Below are 15,836 nucleotides of genomic sequence, written 5' to 3' on the forward strand. Positions count from 1 at the left end.
AGGATAATTGAAATGGCTAAATATCCCTATTGCCATGCTCAGCACATGCCCAAGCTTGGATTCAGACTCAAACAGCTTGCCTTTCATGGGTCAATGTGGTGGTTACAGCTCTTCTCCGATGGGAGGTTTTCAAAACCCATTTCCTCCACTTCCCAAAGCAGTCCCTACCCACTAGCCTGCATAATTATCCTCAGAGAAGGAAATGCTGCTTCTTTTTTTCACAACAGTCTTACCAAGTTTCCTTCTTCTCAGCTCTGGTTTTACACACCTTCATCCTGAATATTTCGATGAAGTCACTGTCGATTAACACCAGCTTAATCATCAGAAGAGGGACAAGCCTTGTTCTGGGAGAGCCAGACTTCACAGAGACTTTATTCACCTTTCATTTGGGTATGACTCCAGCATTGTTTCTTCAATATTGAGATGGTTGTTCTCACTCTACAAGTCCACAAAAACCATGAGGTCTTCAATAATCACACTGGACAGTGTCGTAGGGATGGGAAGTGGGAAGGGACCACACATACGAAGTCTGCTGCTCCAGCAGAGAAGAGAGGATGCAAGAGCCATTCCTGACAGATGCTTCTGTAAATGATTCCACTGCTGGGGATTAAACAGACCCTCCATAATATGTTCCACTTTTTAACTTCCTATATAACATTTTTCTTAATATCTAACTAAATCTCCCTTGCTGCACATTTACTCAAAATTACTTCTCATCTTACATCCCATGACGGTGAAGGGCTGTCTATCACTGTCTGCTTCTGAACCATCTTGTTTACATATTCCGGTGCTCTGATTTTTTTCTACACAGCCTTCATCTTAAACTAAATAAACCCTCTTCTTTCAGACTTTCCTCAGCCTGCAAAACCACTTATAATTTTAATAAAATTCCTCAAGGATCTTGTAATCTTCTCTAGCATGTGTTGTCCCATCGAAAAGGTGGACACAAGCTCCAGCTGAAGCCTCACTGGAGCTGACAAGTGCAAGATAATTCCTTATTGTGATAAATATGCACCACTCATGTCATGAGTCCCAGAGATCCCAGACCTCATGTTTTCTGGTTTGCATCCTGTTGCTTTTTCTTGTTCATCCTGTGAACACCTCCCAACCTATGGTCATGTCTCCCATACTTCTGGCAAGCTACCCATTTCCTAGCTTTACTTCTCCCTCCTGTCCTCTTGCACTCACATTGCCCGTGCCACTTTTGCTTCTGCTCAGTGTCGTACTCCTGATTTCAGATGCTGCCTTTAACAGCTCAAGATAATTTTGAATTCCAGTCTTGTCCTGCACATTGCTTATGACCCCCTCTTCATCTTCTGTCAGCCACAAATTACATAAATCTATTCTCTATTCCATCATCTGAGTCATTATAAGAATATTGAACAGTACCAGACTCAGGACAGACCCTTGAAGACCTTCTTAGTCTGAAAATGTGGCATTGCTGCTCTTCTTGGAGCACAGTATTCATGAGCACCCATTTTAGCATGATTGCTCAGAGACTGATCTTACGGAAGCATCAGGTGGACCTGTGCCAAATAGCTTGCAAAAGTAAAATCATACCTTGTCACCTCCTTACTTCCCTGGCCAGTCTTACCCACATGATTGGTCTATAATTCATCTGGTTCCTTCTTCTGTTTCTTTAAAAAGAACATTTCTTTGTCTTTGTCCACTCCTTTGGGGTGTTATTCTTGATGACGATTGGGAAGATAAAAATTTTACTTTTCTGCTATTTCTTGTAGTTAATGTACACATACTACTGAGAGGGACGAGGAACCCCTAGGAGAACATATTTCTGTATAAGTGGTTGTGCAGCATGAGGAGACTTTAAAACAGTATTTGAAAGGAAAATCTCTTATTCTACGGAGAGTGTAGTGGGACATGACAGGAAGTAGCCTGGATGTCATTCTCAAGGTCTTGCCCAAAAGGGTCTTCAAAGTGCTTTACCTCCTTGGAACTGCTGCCCATCTCGTCACTCACCACATATCCTGGCTTGGGCAACAGCAGAAATTCAGTCTTGCACTTCATTTTCTCGGAGGAGAAGCCCGTGACATTCATGCCACATACATTTCTGTTCCCGATTTATGAGTATTTACCTGTCCATCAGTGGATCACCAGCACAAACATCCCTCTCTTCATCTTCAGCCTTACTCCATCAACTGCTTCCTAGGTAACAGCTCTTCCACAGGAATTGTCTTCAGTCAGAGACCGAGATAGATGGAAAGCTTTTTTACTGTTTTCATTTTTTTTTTCCCCCAGTGTAAATTCTTTTCCAGGTTAACATCTTTAAAGAATCTGAAACATCGGATGGTATCAGGAGCAGGAAAGTGATATATTGCAAAGAAGTGTAGACCAGAAAAGAGGAGTGCTGGAATTAAGGGGAGTTAAGTTAAAACTTTATTAAACTGAAAAATAAAATTCACCAGCAGTGTGAGCGGATTACAGTCAAGAGATACAGGTGATTCTGACTTATAAGTAAGGTCATTAAAAGGAGGAATCTGGGTTTTGTGTGGTTTTTTTTTTTTTTAATGAAATGAAACAATATCAAGATGTCTTTAATGGCATTAGTAAGCAAGGCATAGAAATCTGTGCTGTCAAATCCTAAGAAGTGCTCAGTGCTTCAGCCTCCAGAAATGCTCTGCTCAGTGCTTCAGCCTCCGGAAACACTCCTCTGTTCATGAGACAGAAATAGGGAAGGGCTTGGGCTATCTGCTAACACTGGAAATCATTTTTAAAAATAGAAGCCACTGCGATGTGCCTGCCCCTGGGAACAGCAGGAAAGAAAGACAAGTCGCTTGGATGGAGATTAGATCCCAAAGAAGTTGATAGGAATATTCAGAAAAAATATTTTCCTTTGCTTGCCAAGGGAGATGTTTTCAAGACAACGGCTGGAGATGTGTTTTCTTTTGTGCTGTTAGTGGCTCCTCTTGAGTCCTTGCAAATTGCCCTGACCAGAAGACTTTGAGAGTCTGCATTTTCAATGTCCCTGATGGGAGATGTTGCTTGTACAGGTTTCCCTCTGGGTTTTAACTTGCTTTTGAGACTTTTGACAGGAAAGTGCAAGAATTATTTGAAGGAAAAGAGGGCATTGAAATACATATAGATGATATACTGGAATATTGTGGAGGGGGACAGAAAAAGGGGAAGATGACGAAAGGCTGCAGAAATGGGTCAGGAAATGGGACATGGCAAGAGAAATCTAATTTAAAATCAGAAACATGATATATTTGGGAGAAAGTATAAGTGAATTGACATACAGGCTCTGGTCAAAGCCAGGTGATTACAGAAATGCTGTTTTGACAGATAAGAAAGATTTGCAGAGTTTGGTTCCCGGAATGAAATGAGATGACAGTTCTTCTTTTTGGGATGTTATGTAGAAGGACTCAAAATGAAACAGGACTGCTAACCTGGACAGGGGGTTTTGAAAGTCAAAGAGAGAAGAAAGCAAGCACCTGAGTTTTGGCAAGCTGTGTCAGCCAAAGAGGAACCTCCTGGCCATTAAATCCCTCCGTAAATGACTCAGGACAGTGTGACAAAACTCTCGTGCACTTTGCAGACTGGTGGCATTAGTTTCCAGAAATACTCTGGAAACAGCATCTTAATGCGTAGAGGGCTGTCTGCTGCAGAAAATATTAAAGAAATATATTTAGGTAGGCAAGATGGATCCCAACAAATAATGGACTCCAAGTTCATTGTTCCTAAAGAAAAAAGGTCATCATTCCCCTGCCAGAAAACAGCAGGGTGTTTAGTGTTCATTTTCCAGCTGCATCCGTGCAGTTTGAGTAGTCTGCAAACCAGGAAAACAAGAGCTGAGAGCAGGCACAGTCCTGAGAGTGTTTGAGGAATCTGTTCTTGAAGACTACGTGGAGAACGGTGTGACACATGCAAATCTGTTGGAAGCGATTTCTCTTGTCTCAAATGCAGTAGGGAATAAACTTCTGGAGGCCATGGCAGAAGACAAGACATTGCAGAAAGCTATTAACAGTGTCACGGAAAGAAGGTTTGGGAATTACATACCAATTCAAATCAGAGCTTTCTGTACTTGATAGTATAGCGTATAGATGCAAAAATTAGTAGTGCCAAAAATACGACAGCCTGAGGTATTCTGTAGACTCTGTGAGATCTTGAAAAATGTATAGCAGTGGTCAGAAATGAACACAGAGATGAAGAAAACAGATAAAGGGATATGCATGAAATGTGACAATAGTTTATACCTTAGAAAAAACAATGATGATGGGTCGGATATGGTGGATGTGCTGGATTATCCAGAGTACTTTAGGAATGCATTATTAGAGACTCTTCTATTAAGGTACCTTGTAGGAAACCTTTATTTGTCAGATATGCGCTTCCAGAAATGGTCATGTTTTACAACAGTCTTTACTTTACAGACAGGACTTAATAGATATTGATAGATATTATTATTAGATCTAAGGAAGAAAATCTTCACTCTGAGGGTGATGAGGCTCTGGACCAGGTTGCCCAGAGAAGTTGTGGCTGCCCTATCCCTGGAAGTGTTCAAAGCCAGGTTGGATGGGGCTTTGAGCAACCTGATCTAGGGGAAGGTGTCCTTGCCCATGCGGTTGGAACTAGATGATCTTGAAGGTGCCTTCGAACCCAAACCATTCTATTATTCTATGACTTTGCAAGACTTGGAAGAGTTGGTGAACGTCAGAATTCTTCAGTCAAATGATTTGAAGCAAAGTGGAGTTAAGGGAGTTAAAAAAAATCCATATATATATTCATATATGTGTATAAAACCATTACAGGCTCTGAAAAAGATCTGTATCTCACTCTGCTGGACTTAAGAAGACTGCCTTTAAGGCGCTGATGATTGTTAGCTGAAGTTTTGCTCAGAAAGCTGAGAATCGGACCACATTGCTTATAGAAATCTGCGCTGGGAAGCTGAGCTGATCTTGAGGCACAGATAGATAGATAGATAAAAAATATATGTATAAAATCAAATGATAGCTGAAGAGCTCATTTACTACAGGGTCTGTAGCTGATGACCCCTGAATGCTGTTTTAGTGGCCATTGAGTACAAGCTGCAATGTGAGAAGAATTTCTGTTTGTAGAAGGGGGAGCTGTAAAGGGATTACGCTCAGGTTAATCTAGGAAATAGAGACCAGGAGAACATGTTAACAGCATGTTCTCCAATCTCCAACCTCAATACAGGTCTGTGAAACATTTATTTTGTGTATAAATATTTCTACAGGTGTGGACTGTTCAGGAATCACAAATTCCCAGTACTAAGCTCTTTGGGGATCTCAGAACTCAGTGACTGTAATTAAGGAGAATACACTTATCACTGCTCTGCCTTGAGAAAAGTAAATGTGGCCATCAGAAGCACTAGAGAAATGCCTCTACAAATAGTTTGAGCACATAGCATTTTCTTTTCTCTAAAGACTGGAAAATCAGCCCCATGGCAATTAATGATAATGAACTTGAGCATGTAATCCAAGTAGGAGAGACTGTCGTAAATGTCTAGCATGTTGCTGATGCCATGAATACTACTTTGATTAAATTATTCTTTAGCTTTCCCAGTTACTCCATATCTAGACCTCCGTTTGTCATTGCATGTCTCTATGTAGGATTGTGCCAACCTTGGCCCATGCTTCCTGCATTTGCTTGTAGAATGTTCCACTTATTCCTTACCTTAGACTTATACCTGGGACCGGAACTTTTGCTTTCCTGTGTGTCAAACCCAGCTGACAACCAAGGTCATCAGCTTCTTGATGACGGCGCAAGGCAAGTCATCAACATTGCAATAGTAATTGTAGCTATCTTTGGAGCTGCTATAGACAGATCTTGCTTAGAACGACTTCATCAGGATCTTTGCTTTAAAAGTCTCTTCCAACCCAACCATTCTGTGAATCTATGATTTTTTTGAAGTCTCTGGCTTCCCATCTGAATTTGCCCCTTTTTGCCACAATTCAGGGTGGCAACATGCTTAAAAACATCCCTCCCCCATCTCCAGTAGGAGATGGATTTCTATCTTTGGAGCTGCTATAGACAGATCTTGCTTAGAACGACTTCATCAGGACCTTTGCTTTCACCATTGCAGTGGAGAGTTCTGACGGTCACACACTCTTCTCAAGGACATCGAAGAGGAAGAGAAAACGTCACAGCACTGGACAGGGCAAATGGAAGCCACCCGCGTGTGGAGCATTACTGACGATTGCTATCCTTTTTAGGTCGCTCTCAGTTCATCCGAATGCAGCACCAATTGAAGTGATAATGACTTCCCTTTCAACGGCAGCTTTCATTCGAAGTATTTTGATATGCCAGTAAGAGTTGCTTTAAAATGCCAGCAATAAATACACATCCAAAGCAATACACTTAGTGCCTCAGCTGTGAAGTCCATATATGTTCCCATCAGCTGTATTTTTGACTGAATAAGTGCTGGGCATGAACAATACTCACTGTGTTTTCCACAACCCTCCCTCCACACGCACACACACACACATGCACGTACACACACACGTTCTCTCTTCCCTTCTTTCTGGAGAGATCAGACTGAGGTTTTGCAAGAGATGCAGGCAACCCGTATGATTCTTTCAGCCGTGGCTGGTTGTGCTGCCTCATTGTGCCACGTCTCTCCAAGAAAATGCATAATGGATTCCTCTCTTATGGACAGGATGCCCACAATGTCTTCCTGGGAACAACCTATTAGGAAGAATAAAGATAATTCTGAATATCAAGAATCCTCGATATTCCCATTGAGTCATCTTCCTTAGGTTGTGCTTTCTACAGCATATGAAAATCAATTACCAGACTCATAGTCACAGGAAGGCCTGCAATCAAAGCTCTTGCTCAGCACCATCTTTTGGGTGAATAGGGGTCTGTCTGAGCCCTGTCCAGCACTTAGGCAATCTCTGGATGAGGAACATGAGGGATCAGAAAGGGGACAGAAGACAAGCTGGTATGATCAAGCAGACTCAGCCAGAGTTAGATCTAAAAAGGAGTTGTCTCGTGTCTAAATTCATTTCACTATGCCTCAGCAGATAATCTTTATGTCTCTACCATGTGGTCAGGACATTTATAGCCAAACTTAGATGGAACTTGAGGTCTTATCTATATCTACTTTAAGTACTTAGAGATCTCCTCTAGCCTTTGAGACCTCACAGTCTTTAATATAGTTGTCCTTAACAGCTCTCGGCTAGATGTGCTCTTCTCTTCACAGACAAGAAATCAAAATCCAGAGACCATCAGTTATCCCACAGGATGGGATGCTTATTTTTAGGCACCTGTGTTAAGATCCTAGTGATCACAAGCCCCACTAACCACCATCTCCTGTTGGTGGTATGGCTGGTTTGATTTGGGATGGGGGAGGCACCTCTGTTACACCAGAGACTGAGCTTCTACATCAATATCATGGTGCCCCCAAATTTTGGCAAGCAATGAATGTGGCATGGATCATGTTCACTGCCCAAAATAGTATCTTATTGTATGATATTGATTTCCGAGTACACGTTTCAGAATAGTGTGGACCCCATTTGAGGCTTCGTGGATGCTCAAAAGTTTTAAGCCTTCTCTCTGGTCAGATGGATTAATCTTATTTGGAATAGGTACACAACTATTTGCAACCAGGTCATGCACTGAGCGTGATGGTCTGATTTGCATTTTCTTTTCAGAAGAATACTGTTTATAGCTGATTCGGTGGTTAGTCTGGCTGAGTCAGTCCAGCAGGACAGGGCATTCCAAAGGCATCTTTAGAAAACAAAGACTGAAGCCTTGTCAGAAAGGGTGTGTTAGTGTAGGAGAGTAATGATATCTAGGGAGACTTCACCCCAAGATATTGTGAGAGTTTTCATGCAGAATTATTTTGTCCTTAAGGGTAGTAGAGGCATGATGTAACTTCACCAGACCACAGACACCCAGAGGGCTCTGGATTTTCTTTCAACTTGAAAGTTTGCAGACACAATCCAACAACTAATGCCCTAGCCCATGTTTGTGTTTTTTTTTCCAGGCTCCATCTTTTCAGCCTTCATCAAAGTCAGAGTGACACTTGACTCCTTGGCAAATGGCTGAGAGAGTTACAGATGAAATGAGAAGGGCTGTCAAAGACAAATTGGGGATTATTGAGTTCATCTCAGCAGATATGTAAAACCTGACTCACTATACCCACTTCGACTCATTCGTTCTTCCATTTAACGCTTGTGGCCACCACATTTCACTCTTACTTTGCAGTCCACACAGGGTGGACTTAGCCCACTAAGAACGTCTACACATCATTGGACTAGAGCAGATCCATCATGCCAAAGGACAGGTGGGAAGGCTTGCTTAATAAACTTCCTGCCACAGCAGGGATCTTGACCAACAGGACAATTCAAGTTTTCTGGCTTCTCTGAAGGTATCTAGGTGTCACATATTGGTCTATGTCAAGCAGGAAGAGAGATTAGAAAAATGTACTTTCTTCTGGTTTTGATTCCATGCAGTGAGTAAATTATCTTCCACGTGGATCAGATACTAGGGGAGAAGGAAACACTTAATGAATGTTATTATTTGTATTTCCCCAGTGCCTGTAAAGTCCTGCTTGAAGGCACCAAGCAAATACAGACAGAAGATTGCTTATAACCTGAACATAACAGGAGAAAGGTCAGAGCTGTAGGTACAGAGAGTCAAGTAGAACATCTTTAATGCCTGTTCAGGACATACAGGATGTTGTTGGCCTGAACTTTCCAGTATTGCTTTGACACCTTCAGACACTGCATTCCTGAGGTATTCTCAGCAAATTCCACCATCCCAGTGCTGACTGGCAAGAATCACTAGCAAAAGCAGATCAGTTTGCAGGGTGGGATTTCATTATGTGTGTGTTATGTTCCTAAAACCATCTAAGTCCACAGAGGGCTGATAGCAACAAATAGTGTTATCCTCCTTGCATGAGCTGCTTTGGTCTAATCCAGCAAAACAATGAGCCAGCCCTCAAAATGTTCATGGTGTTGGACCACTGATCATGCACTAAGCTCAGGGCAAGGCAGTCGTAAGGAAAGGAAACTTTCCCTTGCCTGGAGAATGGCAACCTGAATTGCTAGGCACTATGAAATCCAGATAACAGCTATGAGTTTTGGACAAGATGTGTGGGCTCTCCTGGAAGGGCTGCTCTCAGGCAGGTTTGGGGGAAGGACCATCGGTATGGCAGAGGTATTTACTGGGGCAGCTCTGTTATGCTTTGTATGTTTCTCTCCAGATCAGGCCGCGTTCAGGGTTTTTGTCCAGTGACATGAGCCCACCTGAGTACATGTTAGTGCAATGTAGACAATGAATTCCCAATGTAGCATTGTCACTCTTGCATGCCTCAAGCACTCTTGAGTGCCTCAACCCCATTGCAAATGGGAGCCCTGGAGAAGGGGACACCTATAAGCCACAAAGTGTAGCACTCCTGAAAAAAATTTAAGGTATGCAAGTGGAGGCATATCCAAAGTATGCACTTGGAGGAAAGGCAGTCCACCGCACACTCTGCAGCTAATTCAACAGTAAATGGGAAATGAAGCTTGAGCTGTAGACAAGGGCTTATTCTTTAGGTGATCCTAAGTGCTTGGCCGTAAAATTATGATGTGAAAATACAGTCTAAACAAGGTTTAGCAGTGACCACCTGCATAAGCCACCTGGCCCCATTCATGCTCAATACTGCTTTATGAATATTTGGGAAAAACTAGGAATATTTCTTTCAGACTCCCTTTCCCATCATTTTTCAATCCAGGACAGTCATGTGTGACAACTTATTTCTAGCAGCACTGGGTAAGTTGAAATTTTCTGGGTATCAAGCAGTTGCCTATTAGCAAGCATTAACATCTGTCCTGCAGATTTAATTTGACCCAGCCTATTAAGATTGCCCGATGATGACCATTTCTCCCAGCTGAACACAGAGGGATGGTCTGGTGCCCACATGAGGTTTAGATCCCAGCTCTGCAAGTGTCTGTCACCTTAGCACAGAATGCAAGTATACTTTGCAGTGTCCTCTCCCAGCCATTTACATGGCCTATGGGTTGGCTGGCAGACCAGCTGTGGAATGAGGAGACCCATCCAGCTTTGCAGACAAACCAAGGCTTGTAGATGGACAGCCTCTCATACACCACGACATGTTGCATGTGATATGTCTGGTCAGCAGAAAGCTTCTGAAGTGCAGCAGGCTTATGAGGTGGCACAGCAGAAGGGATCCCACAGCATAGAAGATGCATGAACACAGGAGATCCAGCCTGAGCACGAGGCTTGTATTCGTTTTGCAAGATTTGGCAGACCTGAATTAGAAAGAATTATGTAAAAGATGTCCAACTATCCTAAAGGGGTAATAAACCACTTCTGCTGCTTTGTTGGAGATTTCGAGTGGTTATTCTCCTCTTAGCAGCAAATATTGTAAAAGCCAACACCAAAAGTTCTGGAGTCAACAGCTTGTCATGGAATTAATAACGGCATCTATCACTCCCTAGGACTGTGAGTGAATCAGGAGAGTAAAAAGATTCACACTTAATACATACAAAAGACTGGAGGGGAGTGGGATGTATCCCAAAGCACCATGAGAAATGGTGTGGTTTCTCCAAAAATGTCTGAATCGTGGAATCATAGAATTGTTTGAGTTGGAAGGGACCTCAAAGATTCATTTAGTTCTAACAACCCTGCCACAGGCAGGGACACCTTCCACTAGATCAGGTTGCTCAAAACCTCATCCAACCCGACCTTGAACACTTCCAGGGATGGGACAGCCACAACTTCTCTGGGCAGCCTGGTTCACTGCCTCACCACCCTCACAGTGAAGAATTTATTCCTTATCTCTAATCTAAATCTCCCCTCTTTCAGTTTAAAGCCACTGCCCCTTGTCCTGTCACTACACACCCTTGTCAAAAGTCCCTTTCCAGCTTTCTTGCAGCCCGTTTAGGCACTGGAAGGCTGCTAGAAGGTCTCCCGGAGCCTTCTCTTCTCCAGGTTGACCAACCCCAACTCTCTCATGCTGTCTTCATAGCAGAGGTGCTCCAGCCCTCTGATCATCTTCGTGGCCCTCCTCTGCACCCACCTGAAGCCCAAGTGTTGGTTGGATCAGAAAGGCGGAGTGGCAGGGCCCCGTGTTGGTGCTCACCAGGCATTTTGTTCACCATTCCCAGGCCGTGTAGGGTCACCTTCAAACTTCTGTACTCCAGGCGCAGCTGCGTTTCCTTGGTGAAGGAAATGGTCTCATTGGAGGAGAGTCAGACCTCCTTGTTCAACAAAACACGCTTTGAGATACCTGTATAAGAAGAATCAAGGGTCTGTTAAGGCAATTGGAAGAATGAGGTTTTTCTCTTACTCCTGCACATTAGGAGTAACTTATGTAAGTGTCACTGAGGTAGGCAAGAGCAGAAACAGATGTGGAGCATAGCTACAAACAGGATGTGAAAATAAACTCATTACTCCATCTGCCCACCATAAACAGCGTGAAATTAGCAGCAAGTGAGGAATAAAAATCCAGACAAATGGCCTTTTAAAGAGAGCAGAGGGAGCTGGAAGGTCTGCTATTAGGAAAGCAGAGGCATGGAAAGCCCAAGCCATGCACAACCTGGCACATACCCCAAGCCTCCTGATCAGTCAGTAGCAGAGGTGGAGGAAAATCCCGTGGTGGAGAGTCTGCAAGGTGTCATTTTTGAAGGCAAGGCCAGAAAGGTCACTCCAGATTTAAACTGAAAGAGGGGAGATTTAGATTGGATCTAAGGAAGAAATTTTTCACTCAGAGGGTGGTGAGGCACTGGACAGGTTGCCCAGAGAAGTTGTAGATGCCCCATCCCTGGAAGTGTTCAAGGCCAGGTTGGATGAGGCTTTGGGCAACCTGGTGTAGTGGAGGGTTTCCCTGCCCATGGCAGGAGGGTTGGAACTAGATGATCTTTGAGGTCCCTTCCAACCCAAACCATTCTATGATTCTATGATCTTTGAGAGAGAAGACCTGATTTTGCTTTAGTCCCTGCCTGTTAGAAAGCACCATCTATTTTATAAGTCACAGAGATTTTTTTTTTTTTTCCCCTAAGAGGCTCTCTCTTAATGTTGCATAAAATTACTCTCTCAGGGGCAGTGCGAGGAGGAAAACGTGGTGTTATGTTGTCTCAGTCGCAAAGACATCGCTAACAATAAAAGCCCCTGAACGATTTGGTTTTTAAGTGACATGATTATGGAACGGGTCATTCGTGACGCTCCACTTCAAGTTGCTTCAAGCACCTCTGTCATAAAGTCTGAATGGGGATGGTTTATGCTCTGGGCTTGGGCTGTAAATACTCACCCTTGGCCTTTGTTCTATGAAGCAAGTCTCGGCTTGAGGATATATTTACTTAAAATTTTGCAGGAAAATTTCTCAAATGGTCAATCTGCTTGATTTATTTAAAGTGGGATCCCAAAGTGTTTTACAGCTTTTACTGGCTGGCTGTGTTTATAACCGTCCTGGGGAGTATCTTCTGCAATTCATGTAGCGGAGAGGGGGAAGGAGGGTCATAATTTTTATTTTAACCTACTTTTCTAGCAGCTGACATGACACTGACAAAGTCATCTCTTCTAGAATAAAACCTGCCATGCTTCATCCTCGTCCAGAGGAGATCCTTTGGAGAAAGCCAGGGCAAAATAAGTGAAACACTTTTCCACCCCCCCCCTATGAATTCTGCTCAGATATGTGCATGGAAAATTCAGTGGTGTCTGAAAGCAGAGACTATGAGCAGCTCCAGCTCATTTTATGGATCTCAGTGAAATTGCAGACCAAATGATATTTCAAGGAAACTGGTTCCTTGTGTTCGGAGTTCGTCAAGATATGACAGCCCAAGGCAGAGTTTCCTACATGTTGGAAGTAATTTCTCTCTCCACATTTGGCAGATCCAAACAAGCCTTGAGTGCTAAATAAACCAGGTCTATGAATAAATCAGGGGTAAGAGAACTCAAATTTGAGGTGTTGTGAGATTTGAAATGACTGAAAGCTTGACATTGGCCACGAGGCACTTCGCAATAGTCTGGAGTTTTGATGAAAGGTTTTGCATTTGAGATGCCATTGAGATATTTCAGGAGGAAACCTCCTGGTGGGTTCACCCAAAGTTTGTAATAAACATAATTGAAATATCTGAACTCCAGCTGCTACCTTCTACTCTAATCAAGAGCAACAGAAGCAGTTCCTTCTTAGCAAACAGCCTGTGACTGCTGAGGGAAGAGAAATGGATATACTGAGCTCAAGCGCTGAACTCGGAGAGCAGGTGCAGAAATTCAGGGCAGGAGAGGCAGCAGGTGGAAGGAGGAAAAAGAGACTTTATGGAAAGATCAATAGACTCTTGGGGGAGAGGGGAGATCTCATGAATCCCTCAGAGATGGAAATCTGAGGCCCACATTTTTCTCAGGACAGAGGATTTTCTGATATTGTCTGAGTTAGGTCTCACCAGGAACAGATCCTGAAGGGGCTCAAAAACCAGAAGGTGCTCCCATCTTATCTACCCTGTGAAGGGTAAGGTGTCCTTACCCTTCTGCTTCCTATCCAAAGCGAAGACAAGTTATGTTACAAGGAGTTCCTTTGGGAAGTATTTGAGAAGTCCTCCTTCAAGGTCATGACAGCAATTTCGATTTTTATAGTACAGCAGGATTCAAAATTACGTTGCAGGCACAGGGACTGATTCTCTCCTTCCATAAACCTGGTTTCCCTCTTCATCACTGCCCCAAGCCATGGTGCAGTCATGTCTGACCTATGTCAACATGCTCCCAAGCATTACATCAAGTGAAAGGAGAGCGATGTGCCTTGTTCTGACCTCTGTCTCTTCTCCACCACCTGGGTGCCACCATGCCCTGCTGAGCATGGATGAGCCTCTGGCCCTGCCGTTGCCAGGGTGCAGCAATGCAGCCATGAGCCTTGAAGTGAGTCCATGCCCAGGAGGCACTCTGGATGTGGCCAGTCTGCTTTAGAGAGGAAGAGTGTTTAATAGCATAGAAATGGTCTGTTCCAGGCCATGGGGGCAAAGCACCACAGAGTCCCACTGACCTTACTTAATTTATTGGTGTACACGTAGCAATAATGTTTTCTTCTCGTGCTATCGTCTTAGTATGGGGAACAGAGCACTTTTGGTATTCTTGCAAGTAACTGAGGAGAATTTACAGAAGTTTGGAAAAAACCAAGACCAACAGTGGGTGTCCTGGGAGGTGGTGATGGTGAACAAAGGCCAATTCCTGGGACACACGTGGGCTGACTCTGTGTCAAAACACCCCACACAGAGCCATTCATAGCTTCAGGGAGGTGTAGGCAGAGTTAAATTGTGTGCAAGGAGGAGAGGCTGTGGTCTCCATAGCATTGGTCTGCTGTTAACATCAGATGGGAGAAATGAGATCAAGAGCTGGGGGAGCAAAGGGCTTGCAGAGCTTTTTGTGCTTCAAGCAGGAAAGAGCAAGCACCAGGAACTGGTCAAGTCTCTGCCACATATAATCCTGCTTCCAGGCTGACCCCATTCAGGGTCACCCTCTGAAATCAGGAAGAACCTGGTCTCCAGGTGACCTGTCCTTCCAGCAACTCAGCTGGATGCCAGATCTCTGCTGCTGGGGGCCCAACAATATGAGAGAGAGGGTTGGATTAAGGTGTTGAATCTCAGGTTGTGTCGTGTCTCCTTAACATCTCTCTGACATCCTTTTGCCCACTCCTGTTCCTCTGTGACACTGCTGAGCAACATTGCAGCACATTCGAGCAGCCAGTGCTCCCCATCATGTGGGCAATCCATGAGTAGGAGTGGCAAGCCCGGGCATTTAAACCCTCCAGTTGACCTGTTGGGGAGGGATCTGCCCACTTAAAGATTTCAGAAGCAGGTGATTGCTTGTAGAATGGATGGTGATGAGAGGGATTTCCATCTCTGCATGTGAAGATGGACATCCCAGCCTGCTCCAGCTCATGGGAGACATAATTCATTTCACACCTGGGGTTGCTCCATTATCCTCACACCATTTACCTGGTTCTCTTGCAGAAGGTATGGCAGAAGCTGTCAGCTCGAGCAGGGACTGCCTTCAAGCAGGAGAGTCCTGTACCAACGACCCCATCTGCAGTGCCAAATTCAGGACCCTTCGGCAATGCATCGCAGGCAATGGAGCCAACAAGCTGGGCCCCGACGCCAAGAACCAGTGCCGGAGCACCGTGACGGCCCTGCTTTCCAGCCAGCTCTATGGCTGCAAGTGCAAGCGAGGCATGAAAAAGGAGAAGCACTGCTTGAGCGTCTACTGGAGCATCCACCACACGTTGATGGAAGGTCAGTCAAGCAGAGTACTCGTTTCTGATGATCTTCCTGAAAGAGAATTACTGCTGGGGCTTTCTGTGGAGCTTCCCAGCAGCAAAGTGACTGCAAAAAAGCTCACTCTTGTAGTATCCCGTTCCCTCTCAAGACCTACCAACCCACATGGTAATAGCATTTTTGGGAAAACAATCCTGAAAACCTGAGATACCTCTTTCTTTTCTTTTTTTTTTTTTAACCTGGTCTCTTTTTTTTATGATGCTCAAGTATTCCTTGAGCTCTTTTGCTGGAGAAATGCATGGAATATTTTGCATCTAAGTATGCTAGCCAAGACCATGAAAGCTGTAGATTTTCTAGAAACACTGTATGAAGTATGGGCATTGAGGAAAAAAACAGCAGGAACTTAAAAAAAATCACTCTCTTGGAGGCTCTCAAATACACTAGTGTCTTCGTTTAGTGAAGATTTGGGGTTGGTGACATCAAGTCGGAATTTAAAGTGTTCCCAGAGCCAGTATTTAGTAAGTTTGGATTTTGACGTTTTTTAAGAGTCATCATAAAAGTGCACCTCAGCGGCCATAACTCTTCCTTGTCAGGCTGGTGAGTATTTTATGCACCATGAAAATTAAAATGGGGAATAAAACAGAACCT

The 15,836-nt window shown here is 43.8% G+C and overlaps 1 protein-coding gene across 1 annotated transcript in view; it reads left to right on the forward strand.

Annotated features, from left to right (window-relative positions):
- Positions 1-15,836, forward strand: part of GFRA4 (GDNF family receptor alpha 4) — a 74,242-nt gene that overhangs the window by 44,847 nt on the left and 13,559 nt on the right. The window contains exon 2 of the mRNA XM_086611910.1: positions 14,928-15,206. Within this exon, the coding sequence (XP_086468036.1) occupies positions 14,928-15,206 (279 nt within the window). The remainder of the gene's footprint in view (positions 1-14,927; positions 15,207-15,836) is intronic.

Source organism: Tauraco erythrolophus, chromosome 5 (assembly GCF_009769465.1).
Source record: "Tauraco erythrolophus isolate bTauEry1 chromosome 5, bTauEry1.pri, whole genome shotgun sequence".
Classification (NCBI taxonomy): domain Eukaryota; kingdom Metazoa; phylum Chordata; class Aves; order Musophagiformes; family Musophagidae; genus Tauraco; species Tauraco erythrolophus.